This window comes from Athene cunicularia, assembly GCF_003259725.1.
Source record: "Athene cunicularia isolate RWA chromosome 5 unlocalized genomic scaffold, athCun1 chr5_part2, whole genome shotgun sequence".
Taxonomy (NCBI): Eukaryota; Metazoa; Chordata; class Aves; order Strigiformes; family Strigidae; genus Athene; species Athene cunicularia.
Genome location: NW_020799102.1, coordinates 6,094,696 through 6,120,084, shown reverse-complemented (window position 1 = coordinate 6,120,084; position 25,389 = coordinate 6,094,696). Strand labels below are relative to the sequence as shown.

The 25,389-nt window shown below is 46.5% G+C and overlaps 1 protein-coding gene across 1 annotated transcript in view; it reads left to right on the top strand.

The window, feature by feature from the left end:
* Nucleotides 1-25,389, top strand: part of SLC22A18 (solute carrier family 22 member 18) — a 61,532-nt gene that overhangs the window by 26,280 nt on the left and 9,863 nt on the right. The window contains exons 6-8 of the mRNA XM_026850447.1: nt 10,457-10,572; nt 11,045-11,155; nt 16,344-16,444. Coding sequence (XP_026706248.1) covers nt 10,457-10,572; nt 11,045-11,155; nt 16,344-16,444 — 328 coding nt within the window. The remainder of the gene's footprint in view (nt 1-10,456; nt 10,573-11,044; nt 11,156-16,343; nt 16,445-25,389) is intronic.

The window sequence follows — 25,389 nt, the reverse complement described above, 5'->3', positions numbered from 1 at the left end:
GACCTGACGTGCCGGGAGTGCAGCCCAGGTTACTATAGCAAATCCTCAACAGTTTCCTGCCCAGCTGAGTCTTTTGGAGTCTGAAGCATTGTAACCTCATAAAAGCTAGAAAAAGCTTGAACTCATTCAAAGATTATTTCACACCACCTACAGCACTCTATGAAGTCAGACATGCTGTAACATATGATTAACGATGCATTCGGTGGTGAGTCACCAGGTAGTCTAGCGAGCGCTGCTCACCTTCTAACCAGTCTGTGTGTGGGAGTCCTTACCCAGTGACACACCCAAACTGAGTGTTTATTAATTCAAACATTCTGAGCTTGGAAGAGCAGTTTTTGTTCTTAATTTAAAATAAATAAATAAATAAATAAAAGACTTAAAGGTTTTGCCACCTGTTAGGGAACAAACATCCACCATGAAGAAGGTGGGGGGATCCCCAAAAACTATTATTACTGTGTATGGCTGGAGTATCCAAGAAAAAGACTGGGGAAAAAATATCTCTAAGAGATGGGAGATTGCATCTTTTTATTATATTAAATAGTCACTTGAGAAGATGCATGAATATTTCTTGGACTGAAATGTAGCATTACCCTTTTCCAGTTGAGTGTCCCATGTGCAAAGTGAGAGTTGTGGTTATTCTTCTTTATTATTTAGAATGTTTAAGGATAGTAGGAAAAAAAGCAGCATTTTCCAGGGAATGAGCAAAAATGAGCCTGTCTGGTTTGTGAGATGGTGGTGGGAAACACGGGTTTGATTCCTGCTGCAAGAGGAGAAAATTACACTTGTGTCTCAACATGATCTGGTATCCTTTCTCCGGTAAAAATCATAGTAAGAAGCCTGGGGAAGAGAAGGAGTGGGACAAACTTGCATAATGCTCTACTGATTACTTTTACAGCCTCCAACTGTTTTCAACTCAGGGGACTTCCTGACATGAATGAATGTGGTTTGAGACTCTTTAGTACCCTTCAATGGATCATTCTTCCAAGTGCTTGGCCAGTCTCTCCTTCTACCATTTGCTTCCACAATGCGAGCAGCAAGAAACTCCACCAACCTTCTACACATTGTGGGAAGAATTAGGCCTTTCTCTTTGTTCTGAACCAGTCTCTGACATCTTCGTTTGGTGCTTCCCAGTTCTTTTGGTGGAAATGATCGTGTCAGCCACTTCCTAAACCCCTGCTCCAAGTCCCTCACAAACCTGTGGACTTATATTAGATGTCCCTTGGACATCTTCCTGGGGTGAAGGCTCTCAGCCTCCTCTGGCATAAAACTAGTCGCCATGAATTGTCCTTGTTGCTGTCCTCTGAGTCTGTCCCATTTCTTAGATACCTTTTTGAGAGGAGAGGACCAGAATTGCATGCACTATTCCAAGTACTGGTGAACCAGGAGTTTATACAGTGGTCTAATGGGGTTATTTTATCTGTTCGCTTGCCGTTTCTTTTATGGTAATCCCTGATGTGTGATTAGCTGATTACTGAGCTGATGGTGGAATACTCTATGATAGTCCAAAGGTCTCATTCCTGAGTAATAATAAGCAGTTCAGAAGCCATCATTTCATATGTGAATTTAAGACTTGTTTTCCCTGCATGCATCACTTTGAATTTGATCTGCACTGACTTTCAGCTGCCCTATTCTTGCCCAATCCCTGAGTCCTCTAAAGGGCCATATGCAACTCCCCACTGACTGCTCTTTTCCCCAGTACTCTTGGTTGCATATCCTGAGCAAACTTTCTTGCCTCACTGCTGCTCCAGATCATCCACAGATGGATTGAACAGCACATGTCCTGGCCCCACGGGTGGGATGCCTCTGCTTTGAGAACTGACCGCTTACACCCACTTTCTGATGCCTATCTTGACCTGCCCCAGCTCATCCAGTATTAGCGCTGCTGGGATCAAAGCCAGATGTTGCAAGCCCCCGTTCAGGGAGTGCAACTCATACCTGGTCTTTGTCTAGACTCTTCCATTTCTAGATGTACAGGGTGATACCATGGAGCGTGAGCAAGTAACACCTTAACCAGCCAGCTGGCTAAAATCTTTTGGGGAGTGAAGCTTATTCCCCCATTTGTTATAAGTGCATGTAAATGTGCAGGTGTTCGGTGCACCGAGATGCCAGTGGGACTGTCAATGCCATGCAATAGGGAAAAGCAATAATCACGCATGCAAGTGCAAGCTTTGAATTAACAAAGTGCGGTATTTTGAAATAGGATGTTTTACCAGAAAAGAGCACATGAGAATAAACGATACTCAAAATTAGTGGCGGATTATGGGCAAAGCATTCAAATCCGCCCACGTGTGATTGAAGCGTAACTGATATGCCTCTTCCGGCAATTAGCCGAGTTCCTCGGAGGAGCGCTGCGTTGGATCAGGCAGCAGGACAGGCTGGCGCAGGCAGGCTGCTCCAGCTGCCTGGGAATTAGCATCCTGCCACAACCATCCCCTTCACAGCCCGGCAGCAGGATCTGCCCTGCTTGAGCTGGGGCTGGTTAGTTCAAGCTGCTTTCCATTGCTGGGATTTTCTTTGCAGCAGGAGCTTGCTGGGGACAGATAGCTTTGTTTCTGCAGAGCCCGTGATGGACAGCCAGCCTTATCCGTTCACACAGAGCACCACTTATATAGGGAGCTCTGCTAAAGGAGGGTTTTGCCTGTAGAAGAAGCCCAGGTGGTTTTATTTAATGCCCTGCTCTGACCTAAAGTGTTTTTTCTGCAAGACTGAGTGTCAGGTCCCACCAGCAGCTCTCCTTGTGCTGGGTCAGTGACACACACGGGAGTGAATGTCCCTTAAGGGAAGTTAAGTCACCGGTAGCTCTGATGACTTTGGGGATGGCTGTGGACTCCTGTCCCTGTCCCACACCTGGTGACCTCAGCACACGGCAGCTCTGACGTGCCTCTGCCATTGCACTCCTGTCTCTTTGCCCCGCTAATACACCACTGCTAATCTTCAGCAGCCCTCCCTCGCCCAGTTCTGACGGAAATGGTTGATGCAGGATGCCCATACCCCCCCTTTCTCTTTTTTTCCTTTCCCACCACCCGAATTTTCCAGATGTGGCTGCCACTAGAAATAAGCAGTTGAATGAGCACTTGTCTGCGGGTGACTCACTCTCGCCCTGTGAGGGGCTCTGCACGGGGTGTGGACACAAAGTCTCACCTCCTCCTTGGACAGCCTGCAGTGATGTCAAGTTTGCTGGAGTGAAAAAGAGGCTCCTGCTCCCCCCGAAGCAGCAGCAGCCAACTTCTGTTGCTCCTCATCTAAAACATATGAAGGCATAAAGGACACCCTGGTCATGGTTTCCAGTTGCATCAGGGCAGTGAACTCCCTCATTTTCCTGCTGATGGGTGGGAATGGGTATCTGCTCAGGTTTTATGTTCCATCTTTAGAGAAATCTCAGGCTTCCAGAGAAATAATGGGAAAATTACAACTAAAGGAGTCCCACTGAGGGGCTACAGTGAAATATGGGTGATTTATCCCAGGTGATTTGTCCTCCTTCTTGTGAAGTTCCTTCTACCTGACCACGAGGAAGCAAGTGAGGAAGGGCATCTTTCTCCAGCACATCCCTCAAAGGCTGCATTTATTCCCACTTGGGTTTTACCATTCCTTCAGCTGCATTAACCTGTGCTCCTTGCTTCACACGCTGTTTCCACATGGGCATTTGCTTGGACAGGAGAGCCAGCGGGAAAGACTCCTTCCACATTTACTCATGCCTTGGTGTGATGTTTTCTTCCACGAGGACAGGGAGAAGGAGGAACTGTGGAAAGGAAGGTCTGGGGTTCCTTTTGCTTTCCTCTCGAAGGCACAGACAATGTGATGGATGGTGCTGGCCGTCAGGGCTGCCTGGAAGCCTGCTGAGCATGGGGCTGTCTGGGTTTATTTGTGTTATGGTGCTGTTTCTTGCCCTGGGCTGTGGAAGCCAGGTTATCTCTGTACATTTACATGAGCATCCTAGGAAATGTGTGAAATTTTTTGAGGCTCCATAAATCTATTTTTGGTTGAGGCTTTTGTGGTTTTGTTTATTTAAGAAGCTTTGGTGAAAATTTTGTGCTTGCTTTTTTGTGGTTAGGAGGAATCTGAACAACATAGACCAGACCACAATGGGTCAAAGAGGAGGTACAGTCAGCAAGCATTGTCAAGGCAGTAAAACAAAGTTTCTTGAATGAAGCCATCACTAATTTGCAATAAGTTATGCACTAAGATTGTGTATCACTAACTTAATCAGGATCACGGCAGCCGCTGCTCACTTTCGTACGGACCCAAGGCTGCTTACTGGAGAGCATGATTCGGTGTCATGGTTCCACCTGAACCTTTTTTTTTCACCTCAGTTTTTTGCTTTTCTTCTCTTTCTAACTCACCAGCTGTTTCTCACCCATAGCTGCTCCTCTAAGGGTGTGAGTGGATGAGTGGATAGTGTGGCCGGACTGCAATCAAAGAAATATTTTGAGAGTCCTTTCAGAGCTCTTTAAGGAATCTGGGCCAGCTATGAATGCCGGCTTTATGCAGCACTGTTTTGAAGTAGGAGTGAGTCACTAAAAAACAATTTGTGCTCTCTCCATGTTCAACTTTGACTTTATTAAGAAAAAGAGAAAGAAAACAAACACAATCCCATTCATTGCCGAACTACACATTGATCCTTTAATCATCAGGGAATCATTGGGAACTGCTTCCTCCTTGAAAGAATCGCTGTATTGACGCAACATTTAATTGTGCAATTACACACGTGCGTTTTTCTCCTGGGCTCTGCAGAGCAGGGCTCTGTGGCTGGAATGCTAATCAGAAAGCAACTGATACCATCTCGAGGCACACACGGCCTGAATGCAGCCTCCTGGCTGGCAGCCACCCCTGGGTACCTTCATGGGTCTGTCCCAGCCTTTTTAGGCAGGAAACCAAAGGTGGGAATTGCAGCCCACCAAGGTCAGAGCAAGGACTGGGATTTGGGCTGGAGCCCAAAACTGTATCCTATATTAATTTGTTGTCACCTTCCTTGGTGGAAGCAGGACTCTCTGGTGCCCACCATTCCCTGCACTGCCTGGGGGCTGTGGCTGGCAGGTACCATCCAGGACTCTGTTCAAACACTCTTGTCTGTGAGCTGAAAATATTACCTGCCTGCAAATGCCGGGTCAGTAGCCTCGCTCCTGCTCCTGTGCCACTGCCTGATCTCTGCATGGTGTGCACAGCTTTGTGAGATCGAATATTTCACTGAAGTTTTGCTGGAAGTTTTTCCTCAAAGCTACTGGGAAATGCTCTGCACGTGTGTTTGTACATATATATGGATGTATATGCACCCACACATACTTTGTGGATATACTTTGGCCAGGCCCCACTTTCCAAGAGCTGCATTTACTGTAAACCTCACCAGATTTTTCTGATGCTTCATGTGTGCCACCTCTGACCTCAGGGGCACGTGACACTTAGGGCAGAGCCACAAAAAATCACTTCCAGGAGTTGGGAATCATCTGGGAGCTCTTGCTGTCACCTGTGTAACTGTGCCATGTCTTGATTCAGAAACTGAGCCCTGATTGAGCTCTTTTGCTTCACTGACCCTGATGGGAGCAGGTTGTGAAGTAACACAGAGCGTGTCCTTGCATTGCCTCACCCGGGAAGTGTGGTGCACATTGGGATTTACCTGCCCATAAATACAGAGGCTGGTTAAGTGTTAGATGGGAAGAAATGCAACCCTTCTCCAGCTGGCTTTGAATGCTCATATTTTCTCTGGGTTTAATCTGTTTACCATGACATTACTACTAATGGTTTTACCATCAGTTCTGCTTTCCCACCAGCATCAAGTATGGAGTTTCCAGAGGGGCAATCCTGGCTGTCGGCCTCGTTCCTGGCCACACCATCAGTCTCACAGCGAGTGTGCCCTGGGCCACCCATCCCACTTTTTGAAACCCTTTAAAACTCTTTTAAGGGATGCTTTAATGCATCCACCACACTTGCCTAATGGCCGCAGGAAAATGAAAAGGAGAGGCTTTTCTTATGTTGTTAAGCAGTGTTTGGCTGATCTTATGGGCTTCTGGCCTCTAGGTCCTTCTGCTTATGTTTTCTTCCTATTTCTTTGAAAGCTTTAAGTTGAGGCAAGCTGCACCTGCTCCTGTTGGCAAAAACTAGCAAAAACTAGTCCTCCTCTGGGTTCATGTGTTTGCTCCCTGCAGCCTATTGCTTTGCACTCTACTGGTGGCAGGACCTTGGGGCACATCAGTCCCATGCAGGGCAGAATGATGAATTTTGTTCCTCCCTTTCACAGCAAGGCTGAAAACACACAAAAAAGAGCAGGCAGCTGTGGTCCTAGCTGACCTGAGAGGAGCTTTGCTAGCAGAAAACCCTGGGGGAGAGCAAGGAAGACTGCTGGCAAAAGTCAGCAAGGGACTCTCTCTCCAGATACAAGAGAAGCAAAGGAATTATAAGTAACATGCTGAATTATGCAGATAAAGTTACTCATGTTATCTTGACCATAAAGCCCAGGACGGTAAAGGTTCTTAACCTCTATTAATCAGCAAGAAGCTGGAAGAGGCCGCACAATGATCTCAGCTGCTGAAGCTGCTTGTGCCCTTTTGCTCCCTTTAATTTAATTGTATTAGTTCTGCCCACATCCTTTGTTCTTCCGCCCCGCTCAGGAAATCTGCTGCTGGATTTGGCACAGCTCATTCTGGCTCCACATGGCTGGTTTGTGGACGGCCAGGAGGGACGAGAGGGAGGGCAGGAAGGGAAGAGGATAGGAAAAGGTCCCACAGGAGCAACCTAATTAACATGCCTCATTTGTCTTAATAGTGCCACTGTGTCCCTTCCTGATGAAACTTCCTCCTGATAAGCCAAACAGGCAAAATTGAATGCAGAGGGACTCCCACTGACATCGACAGATATGAGATTTCATGCTTAAATTTTTTAAAAAATAAAGAGTGCCATAAGCCAAGTATTGCATGGCAGGAGCTGTCAACCCAGTGATCATCCCTACCCCTAGCCCTTGGCTCTGCTGAGGGGTCAGGTTGTCTCACCCTTGGCTTAGCTGTTGTGGTTTGCACCACTTGTTCCTCATCAGACCAGTGAGAAATAAGAGCAACAGCTTAGCCCCAAGTCCTCCACTCACTTAGCATGCAGAAAAAGGGGTCCGGTGAGCATAGCAGAGGGATTATCAGTGCCAACCCCCAGCTGTTTTCTCTGCCGGTGTCAATAGCATCACGTACCCCTTGCCAAAGTTCTGTTCTTCAGGACTGTTGTGGGGTGCAAACCCTCCCCTGCCCTCCTGCTGCTTGCTGGACTCCTCCAAACCACCACCACCTCCCTCCCACCGGCCTCCCCAGGGCTGCAGCATCCAAGGGTGTGGGTAGAGTTTTCCTCATCACCAGTGACATGAAGCATCTCTAGCTGAGGATCCAGCAGTTTCCACAGCAAATACACCGTCCCCCAGTCTCCTGTCAGCATCGTTGCAAGAATACTCCCACCTCAACGCATTGGCATTTGTCTTCCCTGCTGCCAGAAATAATGATTCACCACATGCGTGCTGCTTTTAGCATGTGTGTCCCTCTATATGACGGTATAAATATTTGTGTGTTTTTGTATAACAGGAAAAGACAATGTGTGCAGTCCCTCGCCTACCCAAGCCCCAAAGCAATCCTCAGGGGGGGTTCAGACATTGATGACATGTCAGGAAAACCACCCTGCACTGCTGCTTTATAAAGCAGCTGCCTTTCACTGATGCTGTACTGGAGGGGTGGCACAGGAGGTGTCGTTATGCGTAATTCATGGGTTGTAGTGGAAACTTCAGAAAAAAAGAAACAAAGATATACCAGAAAAAAAAAAATAAGGGCCTGCTGTGTTGATATGGCGTTTTTATGACCCTTGGTTTCGCTTCATCTTAAATGAGCAAACAAACAAATGCAGGGTGGTTTCCTGGACACAGATACGTTATCTCCAGTTCGAGAGTTCATCCCTGCCAAAGGATGAGGTAGCAGAGCAGCTAACCCGAGGGTGTACCTTCAGCACCTTTCCATCAAGGAACGATATTTGGAAAAAGATGAAGCACTTCCAGAAAGCTGTGGTTAGGAAAAGGGATTTTCAGATTATTTTGAACACTTCAGGCTTGCCTGGGAAACAAGACTTTGAGCTCCATATTTTACTGGATTTCTCCGACTTCAGAGTCCAGCCATACAAAACGGCACAAATCCATTATGGCAAGCCCAGGTTTCCTCAGATGTGTAAAATGTCAAGGTTCTCCCTTTCACAGCAGTGAATCAGTCTTATGCTTGCAGTCAAGTAGAGCGTTGTTTGCTTGCTAGTTTTATAGGGGGATCCTTCCTTCATTGCTTGCTGCAGTTCTTGGATCTGAAGAGTAAAACATATTTATGTTGGCATGTGGGATTCTGGAAAACCCCAGGAAAAAATAGGACCGGAACAGTTTTTCTATTCAATGAAAATTTATGACAATTGAAATGATGTGTTTTTTCATACCAGAATGAAAGCTTGAAATATAGAAACTCCAGAAAACATTAAGCCAGCTGCAGCTACTTATTTTGATTATTTTATCCTTTCTATTTTGTTAGTAAATTTATGTTGCAACGCAAAGTAGAAATTCCAGATTTCTTGGATAAAAATTTGGGTCTAAAAAGTTGATTTCAGTAGTTTGGGAACTGTTTGGTAGATAATTTTAAATCAGAAAGTGGCAATCTCCTGTGCTAAAAATAAAAAATAACGATCCGGTAAATGACTAATTTTGTGGTCCGGGGTAATTAGTGGAACAGCTTGGCAGATGGAAGGCAGCAGGTCTAAATTACTGCACTAAGTCCATTTGCAGGAAGATATTATCTGACTTTGTTGTTATTAATAATAATTAATGAGAATTAAAATATTCAGCTTGAATTTTTGCCGTTGTTGTTAGCGGGAATATGTGTGTATATAGATGTGTAGTTGCTCTTTGATGCTTTTCTCGGTTGTTTGCATCTCAATCCTTGACTGTCTTGCTCTGGGACTTTAATAATACTCCAGAAATTATTCAGACCGCACCTTTGTCTAGCATGGAGGAAACTTGAGGCTTTCACAATTAGTGCTGCTGGTTATTCCGTGAAAAACCCGTACCGTGGTCTGACAGGGCAAGCAGCACAGAGTCAGGCAATAAGCAGCCCTTTATCAGCAGGCTCAGAGGGAGAATCGGTTGGCAGCTCGCAGCTCACTTTGCATCTTGGTTTTGCAGCAGAGGCTGCAGGGACGGTGTGGTCCCCCCCGAGTCTGCACAGGCTCGCACAGCTCCAAAGCCTTCTCTGGTGAAATCCAGCCATTACTGTGCTGAAGACCAAGGTGTTTAAATTTCAATGCCTCCAAGACACCGTGATGGGCACTTAGTCTTGTGCCCTTCATGACACCAGCCTTTGGTGCTTCTGCTGGACATTCCCACCCCAAACCTGCGCCCTGAAACCCTCTGACTAACAGGGTTCCCATGATGGGTTGAGTGGATAATTGCTCTCACTGTTAAAAACAAAACATACTTCTCCCTTTGTTTTCAGCTCAGCTCTGCTGAGTTTCAGTCTTCCAGCCCTGGACTTTGTTCCACCTGTGTTTGGCAGAGTTAAAGCCCTTCAGAGTCTGAAATCTTCCCACACGCTCTTAAAGACTAGGAGTCATTATTTCCTAATCTCTTTTAAGAGGACAGCGATAACTGAGAACTTATAATTGACTATATTGACTTTTACATGGTTTGTGTTTGGGGTTTTTAGATAAACTGTAATTGTTCCTTTTTATCACTGTAAAACTGCTGTTAATAATTGCTGTCCACTGTGTCTACATCTAAGGAAGCGGCCCCACTTCTGTTAAAGATCCAAGTGCTTTGGGCTCTGATGGACAGTTGAAAGGGTGTTGATTTGGTTTTGGGCACCTTTGGAGAAAAGTAAGTGCATCAATCAAAGTGCTGTTTACTCACCTCCTCAGAAGGTCTTGTAAATCATGTTTGTTATTTTTAGCGGCTCCTTTTCAAGTGGTATTGTATCTCCGGTGGTTTCGGTTCTGGGTTGTAGGCTGGGCTGTATGCTACCATCCTTAATCATCTTGAGTGCTTTTTTCACTTTCCTTAATTTCATTTGATTTTATTGCGAAATTTCAAAGGGTGAGATGATACTTAGATGAATGAAATTGGGGATTAGATGGGGAATTAGATGGATCCTAACAAGCAGATGCTGTGCTTTTGGTGGGAAGATTTCTAAGCTCTTTAAACCAAGAGAGGCTTTTTTTCTCTGACACAGATTTAAAAGCATTGTATCATACCCTATTATTCCTATTATTAATACAATTGATAAACTGTCTTAATGGCAATAGCCATCTTTTGGAGAAATTTTGAACCTTGGTCATATCCAAAGCTTTCATGAAAGGCTTATTTACTGTGACTTCAAGAGGACTGTTCCTCACCCAAGTGCCCAAGCCTTTGCAGGATGGAGATATACATTTATTATATTTATCCACTTACCTGTATTTTTTCTGTTTGCAGCATTTTTGTTCCTACATATGTCGGTCTGGTGGGAAATCTCATAAATACCATGATAGTAGTGGTTTTCATCCCTTTGCAAGCTAAACCAAAGTCAGACCATCGTGTGACAGAGCACAGTAAGTATTTACTGTTTCTGATAAATAGCACATGAATAGGGACAGGAGATTGATACTCTGTAAGGACTGCTAAAGGACTTGGGATTGCATTTAAGGGCAAAAAGGTGTCAACCTTGAAATGATGACACTTTAATGCCTAATCTGTGCTTATGGAAAATATTGTTCCCTACCTGTCGACTACTCTGCCGTGCAGAATTGCAGGCTTCCAGCCTGGTGCTCGCCATGCATCTCAGAAAAGTTAATGTGGACCCCTTGCTGGGGGCTAGTTTGGCCTGGCATGGGAGACAATCCCACGGTCTCACAGGGGTCCTCTGCATGCAGACCTGGCACCGCTGCCTGACCTCCTGCCATCGGCAGACAGCTGCCTTTTCAGAAAGGTGGCGGTGAACCCGAGCAGGCAGTCTCAGAGTTTCTTGCTTCCTGCCTCTAACCTATATAAATACAGTATTAATCAATGTGTCATCTTCTGTAGGCTCATCACAGTCTGGCAGCGTGTTTAGCATCAGAGAAATCCTACGCCTGATGAAGTTTCCGGGAGTAATGGAAGTTTTCATAGTCAAGGTCTTTGCTGGACTTCCCGCAGGTAAATCTTACCCATTACCTGTGATTGCTGAAGTATTTAAAATAAGATGATACACACTATAGACCAGGCTTGTCTCAGGTTACTGAGAGCATGTTGCGTTTGACCACGGAGCAGTGAGGATTCAGCTCCTAACTCGATGCTGGATGGTTTCAAATGCTTTCAGCTATGTAGGGTCAAAACCCTGGAACTTAATGTAAAACAGACTACTTGTCACAGGCTGCTTCTGTGACTTTTGGCAAATCACTTAATCTCTCTACTCCATCCCCCTAGCTGCAAATGTTTTTTTTTCTTGTCTGTCATTTCTATTCAGGCTGTAACCTCTTCAGAGCAGAGGGAAATCATCTGTACTCTGCCAGAAACACTGAGGTCCTTCCTGATTTTACTTAATGATTTTAAGGGGTATGAGTACCCTAACCTTTTTCCCAACAACTGAAAACTGTTGCTGGATGAGAGCCTGTGGCTGCTCTGTTGGCTGCATGCAGGGAAGCCACAGCATGTTTATTCCCTTGCACACTGATGATGGTGTTTGTTCTTCTCTTCTTTATGTATTCTGCTCATTTTTTTGTGTCTTGGGTAGGAACATGCTGCTACCTCAAACACATCCCAAACCTGCCTGTGTCCCTGCTCCCTTTGAGTCAGTTGCTGTCCTTGCATGGTCATGTCTCCCAATTTGCCTGGTTATACATATCCTTGGCCACAATTTAATAATTTTTAATTTTGCCTGCCCTCTAGATTCTTTCCCCCCCCTGCTCGTCTAGAGACAAGCCAGTTTGTCTGCCTTGTTAGTGGTGGTGTAAGGACAGGGTGATGTTCTCTGCCCTTCCACACAGAAAGCCTTCTTGGCTCTTTTCCCAGTCAAACCTAGAAGTGCAGTTTCTCTTGATTATGGTTTCAAGGATTTAATTTTGTGCGCATCAAAACACGTGTACATCATGCATCTGAACAAACTAAGGCACTTCCCTTCCAAACAGGGATCCTAAGAGAGGATTTAAGGCACCTTAGCTTTTATACTTTGCATCTTTTTTTCTATTCATCTATATCTGGAGAAGCCGTTGAAGTTTAAATAATGGGAAATATCATTTACAAATTAAATTCTAATTTGTAAACTGTAAATTCAGTTTACAAATGAAAGTCGATTTGGCTGTGCAGAGTGGCTGTATCAGAAGGCGATGGCATTTCTGGGCTTGGCCAGGTTCATCTGTTATTCCTTGCTGAGGCTCTGGGGGAACAAGTCTGACTGGAGCTGCAGAATAACATTCAGGGAAGTAAAGGATTTTTGGTTGTGTTTTTCTTTTTTATTTTTGTGTGTAGTTGGCACTGGTTGAGATCAGTAATGCCAACTGGTCCTACCTGCACCACTGGAGACATGATGCAGTCTTGATGGACTGCTGGCTTGCCCTAATAGTGCACTTTTTTGTGCACTTTTTTGTGCACTATTGAAACTAAACTTTTAAAACTATCTTTTTAGAAGTGTTTATAAAATGACAGTATTTCACAGAATAAGAGAGTCAAGCAATGTTTTAAGAGGGTTTTCTTTGCTGATTCTGGCTTATTTCTCAGCTTAAAGTAGCATTCATTTCTCCATTTAAAATTGCCTGAGACCGCATCCATATGCAATCTGCATGGTAATTTCCTGTGTGCTCTCCTTTTTCCAAAGGCCGGGCAAAATTCACTTTGTTTTAGTCATCTCTGCTGAAATGCAAATTCCTCCCTGTTGCTGAAGACATTCTTCTTTTCCCATGCACAGCAAAAATGCACACCCAACAAAAGTGAACGTCTCCAGTCCAAAACTGCAAGGGAACTTCTAAGCAAAGAGGATGGAGACAGTGAAGCTGAGATTTAAGGCAGGACATGGGCTGATAGTCTGCACTGAAATGGCTGAGAGTATTTTCTTAAATACAGGAATGGGTTCACTTGGAGCATTCCTGCCACAAGTATAGTGCTTGCAGCACAGTGAGAAGTGATTAAAATGCTAGCGCCTTCCCTTTGCAGGTCTCACTTCATTTCAGGTGGCTGACCGTAGGATGGCAGCTGAAAGGGGATTTGGCATTCACCTAGTTCTCTTCAGCTCACAGCTGAGGCTGAGCTCCTCATGAGCTCATTTACCTTTCATCTCCAGGCTCCAACTGTATAATTAATTAGATCACCCAAATTACAGACCATTCTCTATTTACTTTGTAAACAAGTTTGTGATATACACAGAAGAAACCCTTCTGTTCCTTATGGATCTCATTGTTGTCTAAAATTAGCTTGTTTGAGACTGAAAGAGCCTCCCCGGGAGGGCTGCAGGGCTGGGATCCTCCTCCCTGTGTTGCATAAAAGCAGAGACATGGGCTCTGTGGCTCTTGCAGGAGGGTAGCTGCCAGGGGATGGACGGGTGGCAGAGCACTCCAGCATGGCTGAGTAACATTCTCAGCTGACCTGGGAAAACAGAGACTCGTTGCATTGTGGTAGATAAGAGACAGAAAATAAAACACCAGGATAAAAATGTCAAACCATACCTCTTAGTGACCAGAAATCACCAGGGCCTTGAAAATACTGATAAATAGCTGCTTGTATGAATCTTTGGCTTGCGTAAATCCCTTTGGAAAACCTGGTTTTAATATTATTGCTTTAGCACCTGTGTCCCATTTTTAAAAGGACTTTCTTTCACATGTGGAACAGCATTTTGCAGTGAGCCCTAGGGCTCTGCTACCCATCACCCTCCAGTGTAGGAGGACTAAGACAGGCTCCCAGAGTCTGTGCTCGCCTTCTCACACTGCTCTTAGAAATGTCAAGTCTTTTTTCTGAAAATACATTTTGCATTCCTGTGTCTCCTCGGTGCTTTTGTCGTTTTCTTTACCACATCCTGCAAACCATTTACCTGCCTTCTGCTGCATCACCCTAGTTACTCATGCTGCTGGTACCAGGTTTTCTGAGTTTACCCCTTATTTAGACCCCTTAAAAAAGGTGATGTTTCTGAAGGTGGTTTTTGCCATTTTCCTTTTTTTTTCCATGTTGAAAACCTGAGCCTTGCAGTGTGAATTGAGGCTTATCTGGGCAGCTTCTGCGTGAGCTTTTGGTGTCCCTAGAGGAGCTATTCTTTGTAAAGAGTAGTTGTTCCAATCAGCGTAAAATCTTTTGAGCTCAGTCTGGAGCTCACCGTGTGGGTTTCACCAAGAAATGTGTGAAATAGTGGCAGAGACCCTCTTAGTTGCCCAAAGAAGGGGAGGCAAGGGGGTCTCCCTTGCCCAAGTAGCTTTAAGTGACCGTGCAGGGGACACCTATGAGAAGAGGAGACCATCTCCAGGGCAGCCATGCAGTGTGTAATGCTAATTAAAGAGCACAGCCTATCTCCCTGCTCCAAAAGCAAGCAGCTCATTTGGAGAAGAAAAATCCAAATCTGCCTTAACTCGATGAGGGACTTCAAAGGGGAGAGGAGCTGTAGAAGCTGGCGTGTGGTACCAGGAAGAAGCGTCAGGTATGCAGGAAGGTCGAGCCCCTCCTAGGTGGTACCTGCAGCAGGGTAGCAGGATGAAGGGCGAGCGCCGGCTTGGATCTAATCTTCCTGCAAGTGAAACAAAGTGTGGTTTTTCTTTCATTTCTTCACGTGTGCCTTTTATAAACACGTGCAACTCTGTTGCCTGGTTTGGCTGTTGTGAGTAAATACTGTTATTTGCATGTTACCTTAAGCTGGCTTGAGCTAAGAGCGATTTCAAAGTAACTGGATAAGGATGGGGTGCTCTCTGCAGAGGGGTGTGGTGAAGCCATAAATCTTCATGAGCTCCCCAGCACCTTCTCCAAATATCCGGAGAGTAGCAGAGCAGGACACTCTTCCTGCATCCATCCCTCTCCCCCAACACCACGGGTCCAGCTGGGGTGCAGTGATCCCCATTAAAGCGGGGAAAAGATATCTCTGATGGGGTTGAGGAAGGCTCTGTGGCAGGTCCTGGGGTGGGAGGGTGGTGCTCCCTCCAGGCGAAGGCTTGGGGTGCTTGGAGGGAGGTCCTTGTTGCTGCAGGTGCTCTGCTGGTAGCAGCGCCGTTGGGTTGCTGGATGGGGTGGAGTTGTGCTGGTTTGTAAAGGTGCGAGTCCTCCACGGCATTTTAGTCAGCAATTTGGGATCACTCTCCTCACACTTCCAGGAGATGCCAGCAAATCCTTCCCATGCCATGGGATTAGTGACTCACTTTGCCAGGCCACAAGCTGTTTTCTCAGTCCTCACACGTTGCCTCCTGGCTCTGTTTTCTTCAGGAAGGAGAGGAGTGCAGCTCCCTATTTACCCAGTCTTTGCACCTTGGGGGATACTACAAGGAAGAGCAAGACCCCTAAAGGTCGTCTGCCCTCTTCTCCTCTCTCCAGCAGGATCAGAGCTCTCCAGTGGGCATGTTGTGGGGTTGTTCACATGCAGAGAGCCCCAATTTCCTACTGTCTTGGTCCATCTGAGGTGCGCACGACACTGGGGGAGGCAGCAGCCTCCTAGCCCATACCAGTCTTTGAGAGCAACGTTTTGTCATAATATTTTTTAATTTGATGGCTCTTTGTGTACAATGGGAGCGTGTGTACACGTGTCTGTGTTTGTGTATGTTTGGTGGTGGGGAAAACACACACTACTGTATTTTCATGTGAGCTTAAGTGAGTGGGCATTTTCCGTTAGCTTTCCAGAAATTGCCTTGATTGAAAAGCAGACCCAGCCTGTGCTGTTTCAGTCCATACTTTCCTGACTGTCCGTATGAGAGATGTTTCACGTGCCACCAACATCATTGCCAAGGTGTGCAGTGAAACCGCTGTATTTAGGCTGATGTCACCAGGCTGTTCCCCATGGTGAAAATCTGAAGTCAGGCAAAAGGGTGAGGAATCCAATCAGATTATTTTTATGGTTACAGTCTTGTCTGAACAAATGTTTTCTCACTGTCTTAATGGTTAGTCTGGCTTCAGTGATACAAATATTTACCAGTTTATAATAAACAGCTGAATCTACGGCCTACATAGTCACATTATTTAAAGATGAAAGTAAGTGGGATAAAAAAGTTAACATTTAAAGATTAAATTACTACATTGACTTTGAATAGGATTCTGCTCATGTTTATATCCAGTCCTGGCAAGGGAGAGCTACTGACTCATACTGGGGGTGACTGGGAGCGGGGTCTGTGCCACTATATGCAGTGCAAGTGTATTGATGTATGTTTTTCATTAACCCTCCCTCTAGGTTTGTTCCTGATTATGTTTTCCATCATCTCTATGGATTTCTTTGGCTTGGAAGCGGTGGAGTCTGGATACCTGATGTCATATTTTGGTGTCCTTCAAATGGTAAGTGAAGTGGAAGTCCCACTCTTGCCACACTGCTATTTAATCTGCTTTTTGACACATAGTCTTCCAAATCCAGGTGTAATACTGACATGAAAATCCTAGCTCTGCCATGTGGCACTTGGCTTCAAAACATAGAAGTGATTCAAAATTTATTCTGTTTCTTGATATGAGAAGGAATCAGCAACTAATGTCCTGAAAGCTTTCTTCCCCTTCTCCCTTTTTAAGCTGTGAAGCTAGAATTTCCTTGGACTGACTTACTGTCCTGGTTTTTGCTACAAACCTTACATTGAAGCTGAAGTGTCTTGACTGAGATTTTCCCTGGTGCAGGTTAGCTAATTTACCTTTACTTAAGTAGCACCCTGTAAATTTATGTGAGCAAATGATCTTACTGGCACTTTCAGAGATCCATTCAGTGTAGACAAAGGACTTGTTTCTGCTGCATGGAAACAAGCACAGCAAGCTTGTACTTCCCAAACAAACAAAAAAAAAACAACCAAAAAACAAACCCAAACAAAAGGGTGGGCAATGGAACCTGGTTAGGAGACTACCAAAACGGGTAAAAGAGTAATGTTAGCTGAATTAGCCAGTCACAGGGCCAACAAAATAAAGTGTTGTGTTATAACAGAATGTTCTTTTTGGAGGAAGAGGCTAATAATTTTGCAGAAAGAGCAACAGATGGTTATAAGCAAGCCCCAAGGTAGGAATGCAAGTTAAGCAATATCCTGAAGGAGGGTGGTCTTGTTATTAAAGCCGCCTTCATTTCCTGGGCATTGCCGCAGAGTTCCTGTGGGATCTGGGGGAGATTCTCCTCTGGGAAATGGGAGGTTTAGTTCCTTCCCTTGTGACCTGGATTTGACATGGTGTTGCCAGGCACCTGGGCTCTGTCCTGGTCTCACCAAATCTGGGCACCTTGGTAGAGCAGCTGAGGAGTGCGGCTGTACATCAGCAAGTGGTGTCTGCACTGCCTGGAGCCGAGCGGCTGGTGCCTTTGCCACGTGTGTTCTGGGAGGGGGGCTTTGGACTAGCCATCTCTTGGTCCTGTGAGCTCAACATCTGCTACCGGCTGGATGCACTCTCCTACCCACTCTCATTGGAAAGGAAACCAGTTTGCTGCTCCACAGCATGGAAACAGCGTGACAAGCGTGGTAATCAGCAGTCACTCTCCAAAGCACCTTTCTGACCCAAACTCCACGGCTAACAGAGGCTTTCCCTACGTTAGACTTTGTATGCTGCCTTCTAGACCAGGATCTACGAGTCACACAGGTTTTAGAGGGTCTGAGTCACCCTCCAATATCTTCTGACCCCTTTGAATGCAGAGGGACTCCCCAACAACTGTGCTCTTAACCTTAACTTAGACATATCAGTTAAATCCCTGTTATATATGTCTATACTGAAATCAAATTTGGGGGTGCAGCATGGCTGTGGTGTGCTTGCTTTTGAGCCAGGTAACGTGGGCGGGCAGCAATAGCACTTGTGCAGTCTGGCAGGAGTGGCTTTGTGTTGCTAAATGGAGCTTGGATGCTGCTGCTAGGTCCGGGCTATCTGTCTTCAGGACACTGCTGTTACATCTGGGATATCTGTCTGTCTTCACTGCTATTGTTTCCCAGGTTAGTTTGGTTGAAACTACTGTAGATAAGGTTACCTGCGCTGCTGTACTGGTGTGCCCTAAGTATAGATACAGCGCTGGAAGATCCGGGAACTGTAGCATTCAGTATGCTTCCTAACAAATACTCAGATGTCAGTTCTAACCAGGGAGTTGACCCTTCCCACAGTCACAGGGTTTCTTCTCTAAGAGACCGACCATACCTATTGCCACACTCTAACCCAGCAGTGGCCGACAGGCTCTGGTGCAGCATCTGCTTTGCCTCAGGACATTTGATACAGAAACCAGCTTTTGTCAGCCAAGCAGTTTTCTTTCTCCTATCAGTGCAGTTTCTGTCTGTGTTGCTACACATATTCTATAGCACAGGACTGTGGACATCAGAAATATAGGAGCGAAGGGATCATAGGATACAAACTTCTCTTCTTCATGATGGGGAATTTGGGTTTGCTGTCAGAACACCAACAAGGAAAGGGAAAAAAAAATGCTTTATGTTTTTCAAAGTCCAGGACACCTAATTCCTGGTGGCAGCAAAGCCATCTCACCTGAGCGGTCACAGAACACTGCTTTCTGCTTTGTTGCTTGTTCTTTCCACTTTATTACTGGCATTTCCAAGCTCTGCTCTGGCTTATGCATGACCAGATCCTCAGCTGGTCCAAACAACACTCTCACCATGTGGCTTTCAAATCATTGTAAAACATAAGAATCGGTGTCTTTACTTTCAGATCAAGTCTCTGTCTAGAACCACCCGAAGATTCCTCTTTCAGATAGTGATGGGGTTAACATTTTACAGCTGCTTTCTGTCGGGGTTCCTCCAGTGGAAGGTGCATGCAGCGAATGCAATGTGTGCTGGCTCTGTCCTGCCGAGCCCCACAGCTGCTTGTGTGCCTTCATGTTGCCTAAACTGGCATTTCAGATGCGTTTGTTTCTGCTGTACAGTGAATTGATACTGCTGGAGATATAAATGCAGATTAAGGTGCAAGCAGATTCCACCAGTCTGGATGGGTAAATGGTGATTAATATCTGCTGACTGGCTTTCCCACTTCACTGAGTAAATTATAGCTTTATTCATAAGGAATATAATGTCCTTTTCAATGAATTTCATCAACCAGATCCTCCGCTTTGATTTCTCATTCCCTAGTTTGCCTTTCCATAAAACATTGTGAGGGTTTTCCCATTCTCCTGGACGTGCTCTGAGCCCTCCTGTTAGAGGAAGCACGTCCCCTGCATTTACATCTCTCCCTGGACTTGAAAATGGGTCATGCTTAAGGACTCTTATAGATGGGAGAGCACACCACAGAAATCAAGGGGGAAATAAGAATTGAACCATGTCCTGTTTACTTTAAACCTGCCTGCAGACACTGAGCACAGTGCCTGGGTGGTTTCAGAGCACATCCAGCCGATGCACCCAGCACTGCATCCCAGGGTCTCGCCTGCTCCCAGCACACGTTGCATGCACTGAGTAGCTTCAGAGTTGCAAGCAAGGCTTAGCTGAACCCTCTACTCAACTCTTCTCCAAAAGTCATATGCTGACAAAAGCATTGCTCGGTCTGCCAATTCCTGGCAGGTTTTAGTAATATTATTTCTTTGTGTTATTGTATTTTCTATTTTTTTAAATTAAATAGTCTCAAAACAAACATCTTCCTCTTGCACAAAAGGTGATGTTGCACCCTCTTTCCCAGCGAAATCACCAGCCCCAGGATGACTCGAATATTGACGGTCTCTTCCCACTTTTCTCTCTCACCCCAAGGATGATATGCTCCAATTGCTTAGCCTAATTTTTCAGCTTCTCAGCCTTATTTAACCTACTGTGGTGAGGAGCAGCCAATGCACTGTAAACATCTGTTTCTCACCACACCTCCCATTTAAGCCAGCTGCAGATTACCTAGAGAGAAGATTTTGAATGGCCTTGGGTCTGTCCACTTAATTTTATTAAGTAGGCAACTCCAGTACTTTGTCATCAGCATCTCAAACAGCTCTTTGAGTGGGGAGATCAGCACAGAAACACCAACCCCACAGGAGGCGAGGCGCTTGACACCTTTGCAGATGGAGGACATTAGCCACCCTGCTAATTCAAGCAGCCCTCCTGAGGGATCCCATCAGGAGCTCCTCATCCTCACCTCATCATGCTTGGTCCTGTCTTGTCACTTTATGAACCCCAGGACCCCAACATTTGGGGGGGTGCCCCATGCCCAGCCTGAGAGGATCCCTGTGGGTTTGGAAGGAGGATTCAGGACTTGCTTTTGGAGCCTGGGAGCCTCATGGGCTTTGGCTGCCTGCTCCCCAGAGCACTTCTCTTGGTTGCTCCCTTGATGCACATCAGCTCTGTCCGCATGGGAACAGTTCATGGCACTTGCTAGCGGTGAAGTGGCTCGGCTGGTGCTGGTGGTAGGTTTTGTCCTTACAGTGCCATGCATGTAGCACCAATGACCACCATTCGTGGCATCCTTGGCATCCTCCTCCCTTTGCCGAGTTGGCTGCTCACAGCATGGTCACCCTTCACCTCACTGCTTGCTGCCATTTGTACCCTTCATGGAGGAACGTGGGTTGCCTGGCTGCTGCTCCCTACCTGTTTTGTGGAGACCCGAGTGGCCCAAAGTAATATATCTGCTGATGTGTTATTGTAAAAGTTCCATGGGAGTACGTGTCCACAGGGAATGGGAGCTTTCTGGCCTTCTGGATGAAGCACTGGCCCAGGAGCTGGCATCAATTTCCTGTTTGTGGTTAGGCAAAGATCATCATCTAACAGCAGCGGATATTGGAAAGTTAAGCGCAGTGAGGGTGGAAAGGTGGCTCACTTCTGGGTCAGGACAGAGCCAGACAAGGTCAGAGAAGGGTGTGTGGGAAGGCAGTGTCATAGCATTGGGACAAAGAGATGTCTGATGAGGCAACAAAGTCATTGATTAGAAAACTGAGTATGATCAAGGCTGGAGTGGGCTGATGGGGAAGTGAAAACAGCAAGTGGGGGATAATTCGAGCAATCCAGGGCTCTGCAGTGTTACCTGAAGCACCCTGATAGCATGGGGCTGTCTGATGAGCTGGGACTGTGCCAGTGTAAGTCAAGGAGGAGGAGTCAGGTGGGAGATAATGAAATGAGTAGAGGAAGGCAGACAGCAGGAGGGGTACCTCTGCACTGGGCGTCTGGCATTGCAGCGATTCCCTTGCTCATGATGTGTTTGAAGCATCTTTACCTGATCGCTGGTGGGTCTCCAGGCAAGAGGTGTGAGAGCCCGCCAGGGACGCAATCCCTCTGTCCTCCGGGGCTGGGCTTCCAGAGTCCTCTCATCTCAGAAGCCATGCAAACATAGTTTCCCTCATAGTGAATGCCTGGAGTGTGAGATGCCTTTCAATCTCCCTACAGAGAATAATTAATTTCATAATAATTTAAAATAATTTATCTTTGCATAATGGGCAGAAGCTGGCCTAAGCTCTGGATTTTTTTTTGGAGTTGTAAGCGCAATAGCGTGGAGAACTTCCAGGTGTAGTAACTGGCTTGGAAAATGCTGCTGGAGGATTAGGCGAGTGAAATACTTGGGAGTCCCTGGTTGGTATCTAAAGTCACATCTGATGCTTGGATTTCAAGCCACGGGAGAGGGTGGGGGAAGCTTTCCTTTAAGAACTTTTTCTCCCAAAAACCAAAGCAAAATGCACCAAACAAAAACTGTGTGGGACAAAGGGGTAGATATTTATAACCCTGAGGATCAAGAAATCATAAGACATCTGTTCTATTTACTGTGTTTAAATTTGTATTGTTATACAAACTCCACCTCTAGCTGTGCAGCTTCTGGAGGGACAAGTTGGTACGGAGTGATCCTGAAAAGATGAGAGAGATTCCTGGAGGAGAGATTTACATTGCATATCATCTTATCACCAGTCTGTCCCTCTTGCTTTTTTTTTTTTTTTTCCTCGCTGCACAGCAAAAGAGATGATTAAAGAGCCAGGGATTTAATTACAGCCAGGTATGCCTAGGGGGAAAACCCACTGGTGAAAGGACCTTGCAACAACAAACAGAAAGTTCTCCAGTTTCCTCGCTTTGAAGGATTTAAATCTGTGGAGGGGGGTGGGTTGGAGGGGGAAAGAAAGTGATTAGGCTGGAGTTTGCAAAACACATGGTCCTCTTCCCCCTGTTTGGCAGAGTGCTGCCTTCAGCAGTTTGGTCCTCCCCGTCAGCTCTCTTTCCAGTCCCACCGCCCTCCTGCTCCTCTGCAATACCTGAACTACTTCTGCAGCGCTTTCTGGCATCACCGTGTCAGTACAACAACTCCCTTTTCCCCCGCCCAAAGTTTTACACCACCTTCGGGCCCTGCTGAAAAGCCTCATGATTTTTGCTGCCCGCCGCGGTCTGCGCCAGCCGGTGCCCACCCGCGCGTCCCACCCAGCCGCGCTGTGCTCGCCCTGGGAACCGCCAGCTGGGCACAAGTTCAAAGGCGAGAGATACGGGTCCGGTGCGTGGGAGGCTGCCTCTGATGTGAATCATGCTATCTGCACTAGGGATGGGGCCCTGCATCTTCTCTGCTAGGCTGTACCAGCTTATCTGACCTGCTGCGCCTGCCTCTCCGACCTTCTCATGTCTTTTCATTTCCAGTTGGGTGAAAGGGAATTTATTTTGTTGCCGGGCTCCTCAAGCTTTCAGTCAGTGCTGATGGAACAATCTGTAGAAACAGTCCTGCGTCTGCTGAGCGTGGAGGACCAACCAAGCATCTGCATAACTCCTCTAACCTCCACCAAGGAGATTAGCTACTTGCAGGTGCCAGTCCTGCTCAGCAGCGGCTCCAGGCAGCAAGGCTAGTGCTTCACTGTTCAAAAATCTTCCAAAAGCTAGCACCTTAAACCTTCAAACAGCAGCTATCTTTTCCATCCTGCAAGGGATTCCCGAAATGAGGTTAACAATAAAATGGGTAATTTGCTCTTCTGAGCAAATGGGAGCCCATAAGACAGTGATAGACGTGGAGAGTATTGTTGTGCATGGTCAGCTGAACTAGTGTACCGAATCCCCAGTTTGGCGAATCCAGCAGAACGACAAGGAGAGATCTGGCTGTTCTTACGCATTTATTGTGAGACTTATTTGCCTTTAAAAAAGGATGAGGGGAGGAAAAAAAAAAAGACGAGTTGGTTTTTCCTGTGACATGTGTACATAGCCACGGGCAGTGCCCGTTATTTCACTTGCAAACAATTTCCTCTCTCTTTTGTTTATTGATGACAGAAGGCATTCCAGCCAGGTACACTGGCTCTTCCCCGACTTCAAAGGAGGTCAGGTTACAAAGGCAAGCACCATCCAGGCAAAGCGAAATGCAGGAGGGGAAGGCCCTTCGCAGTCGATCTCAAGAGGCGGTTACATGCAAGGAAAAAGCCCAGAATATGCTAGCAGGAATAAAAATAAGGATAAATCCGATTGTCAGTGCCACCCAGGCTTGTCCATGGGAGAGACAATGGCCAAGTCATCTGAGATGCCCCTGCTACACCCGGGCCATGGCAGCACACGTCCAAACCCTGAACCCCCTTCTGCCTCCTCCTGAGTGTGCCTGTGCAGGCTGCCCACGCAAACCTGGGGATTGTGCACCCAGGGAAAATTGCAGGCTGGAAATAATGGGGTTTCAGGTGTAAATTCAGACTGGAAGTGAGTTCAGAACTCCTGGTGACTGGAAACATTACCCAGCACCTAAATCAAGGTGGTGTGTCCAAAATCAAGATGATGGGCCCTGCCTGCCTGCCTGGGACTCATGGCTGGATTGGCAACGACCATTCTGGGGAGGGGGTCAGGCAGCCCATGTAACCAGTGGGGAGGCTACAGTCTGTATGACCCAAGGATGGCTGCTCAGCCCCAAAGGGAAAGCAGGTGACTTGGGCTGACACTTGCCCTTGGAAAAATGTGCCACCACTGAGTTAGTTGGGTCAGCAGTGGTGTTTTACCTCATGCTTGTATTGCCACACTCTGAGTGACGGGGAAGCCCATGCTGAATGCCAGCCTTAGCACAAGGACTGTCCCTCTGCCCCGCTTAGTCCGGGGACAGCCCGGTCTGCTTATCTCCAGATCCTGCCTGCTCAGAGCCTGGCTTTGCTGCAGCGGTTCTTTTTGCCTGCGCTTAGGTGCTTGCGTGTAGTGATGGAGATGTTTTGGGGTATGCCATTCCCACGGCCATCAGACAGGGCTGCTCTGGGACGATGCTGATGATATACCCCAATGACTCAAGGAAGGGCAGGGACCGGGCTGTGCCTGCATGGTGTATCCCAATTAAATATGCCATTCAAGTCTGGGCAAATTGAGAAACGTTTCCTTTCCTCCAGTGCCTCAGCAGAGCCGAACTGGGGTTCAGGTGATGCCACCACTGAGTCAAGCCATGTCCTGTGATGGGGTTCAGCCCCTGTCCCATGTGACTCAGCACAGCTCCAACCAGGGCGCGCTGGCAGAAGTGACTGGGAAGTTGCAAAAAGTTAATGATGATTCTTCTTCGGTTTTAGGAGCACTCAGCTTAATGAAGTGTTACTCAGCAGCTTCTCCACCCACCCCCTGAGTAGAAGCTGCCAGGGCTGGTATCAGCCTCCTCCTGGGTCCGCGGCAGGGCTTTCAGCCGGGATGACTCAGGTCACCCCATGCATCGTCCACCAGTGTCCCCAAGGCCTCTCAGCAGGTGACATGACCCAGGAGAGACATGTGGGGCCTGTGCCACCATCACGTGTGGCTGGGAACATGTCAGGCAAGCTCTCAAGCCCTGCCCAAGGGTGGGGACAGGGACAAAAAGGAGGCAGGAAAAGTGTTTACTGGGGACTAAAATGTCTACTCGGTGTGATGTGCCCTTCGTGTCAAAAATTGCTTGGGCTCTGAAGCAAAGTGAAGGGTCGAGTTTTGATGTTTTCCATTAAGTTGTAGCTTGTTGGAAATATATTTAATTTGTGGCTATTGTTCCTAATGTTAGCTTTATTTTAACTCTATTACTATTTGCTTTTTACTTTTTTTTAATTTTAAGTAATTAAATTGCTTTTTCTGGACTGTTTGTCATAGATTAACATTTGCTTTCTTTTAACTTACTTTCTTATTTATTTTGCACTCATTTCCTTTCAGTTGAGTTTGGGTTTCACAGCAAGGCTGAGCACAGCTTAGTGTCATTGCAGGTCCAAGCAGAGCAGGGAGGTTTTCTCCAGGATGGACTGCTACTGAAACGAAGCCATCCTGCCAAACAAAGCATTTGGAACTAGAGCTCTTCTTTCAAGTCAGAGGGGTTTTTGCTTGGATCAAACAAACCCTTTCAAGGCAGAGAAAACTCGGTAGATTCCTATCTGACCCTCCCCTGAAATGCAGTCAGTCAGGCTTCATTTTCACAGTGAACTCTTCCAGCCTCTGTCCTCT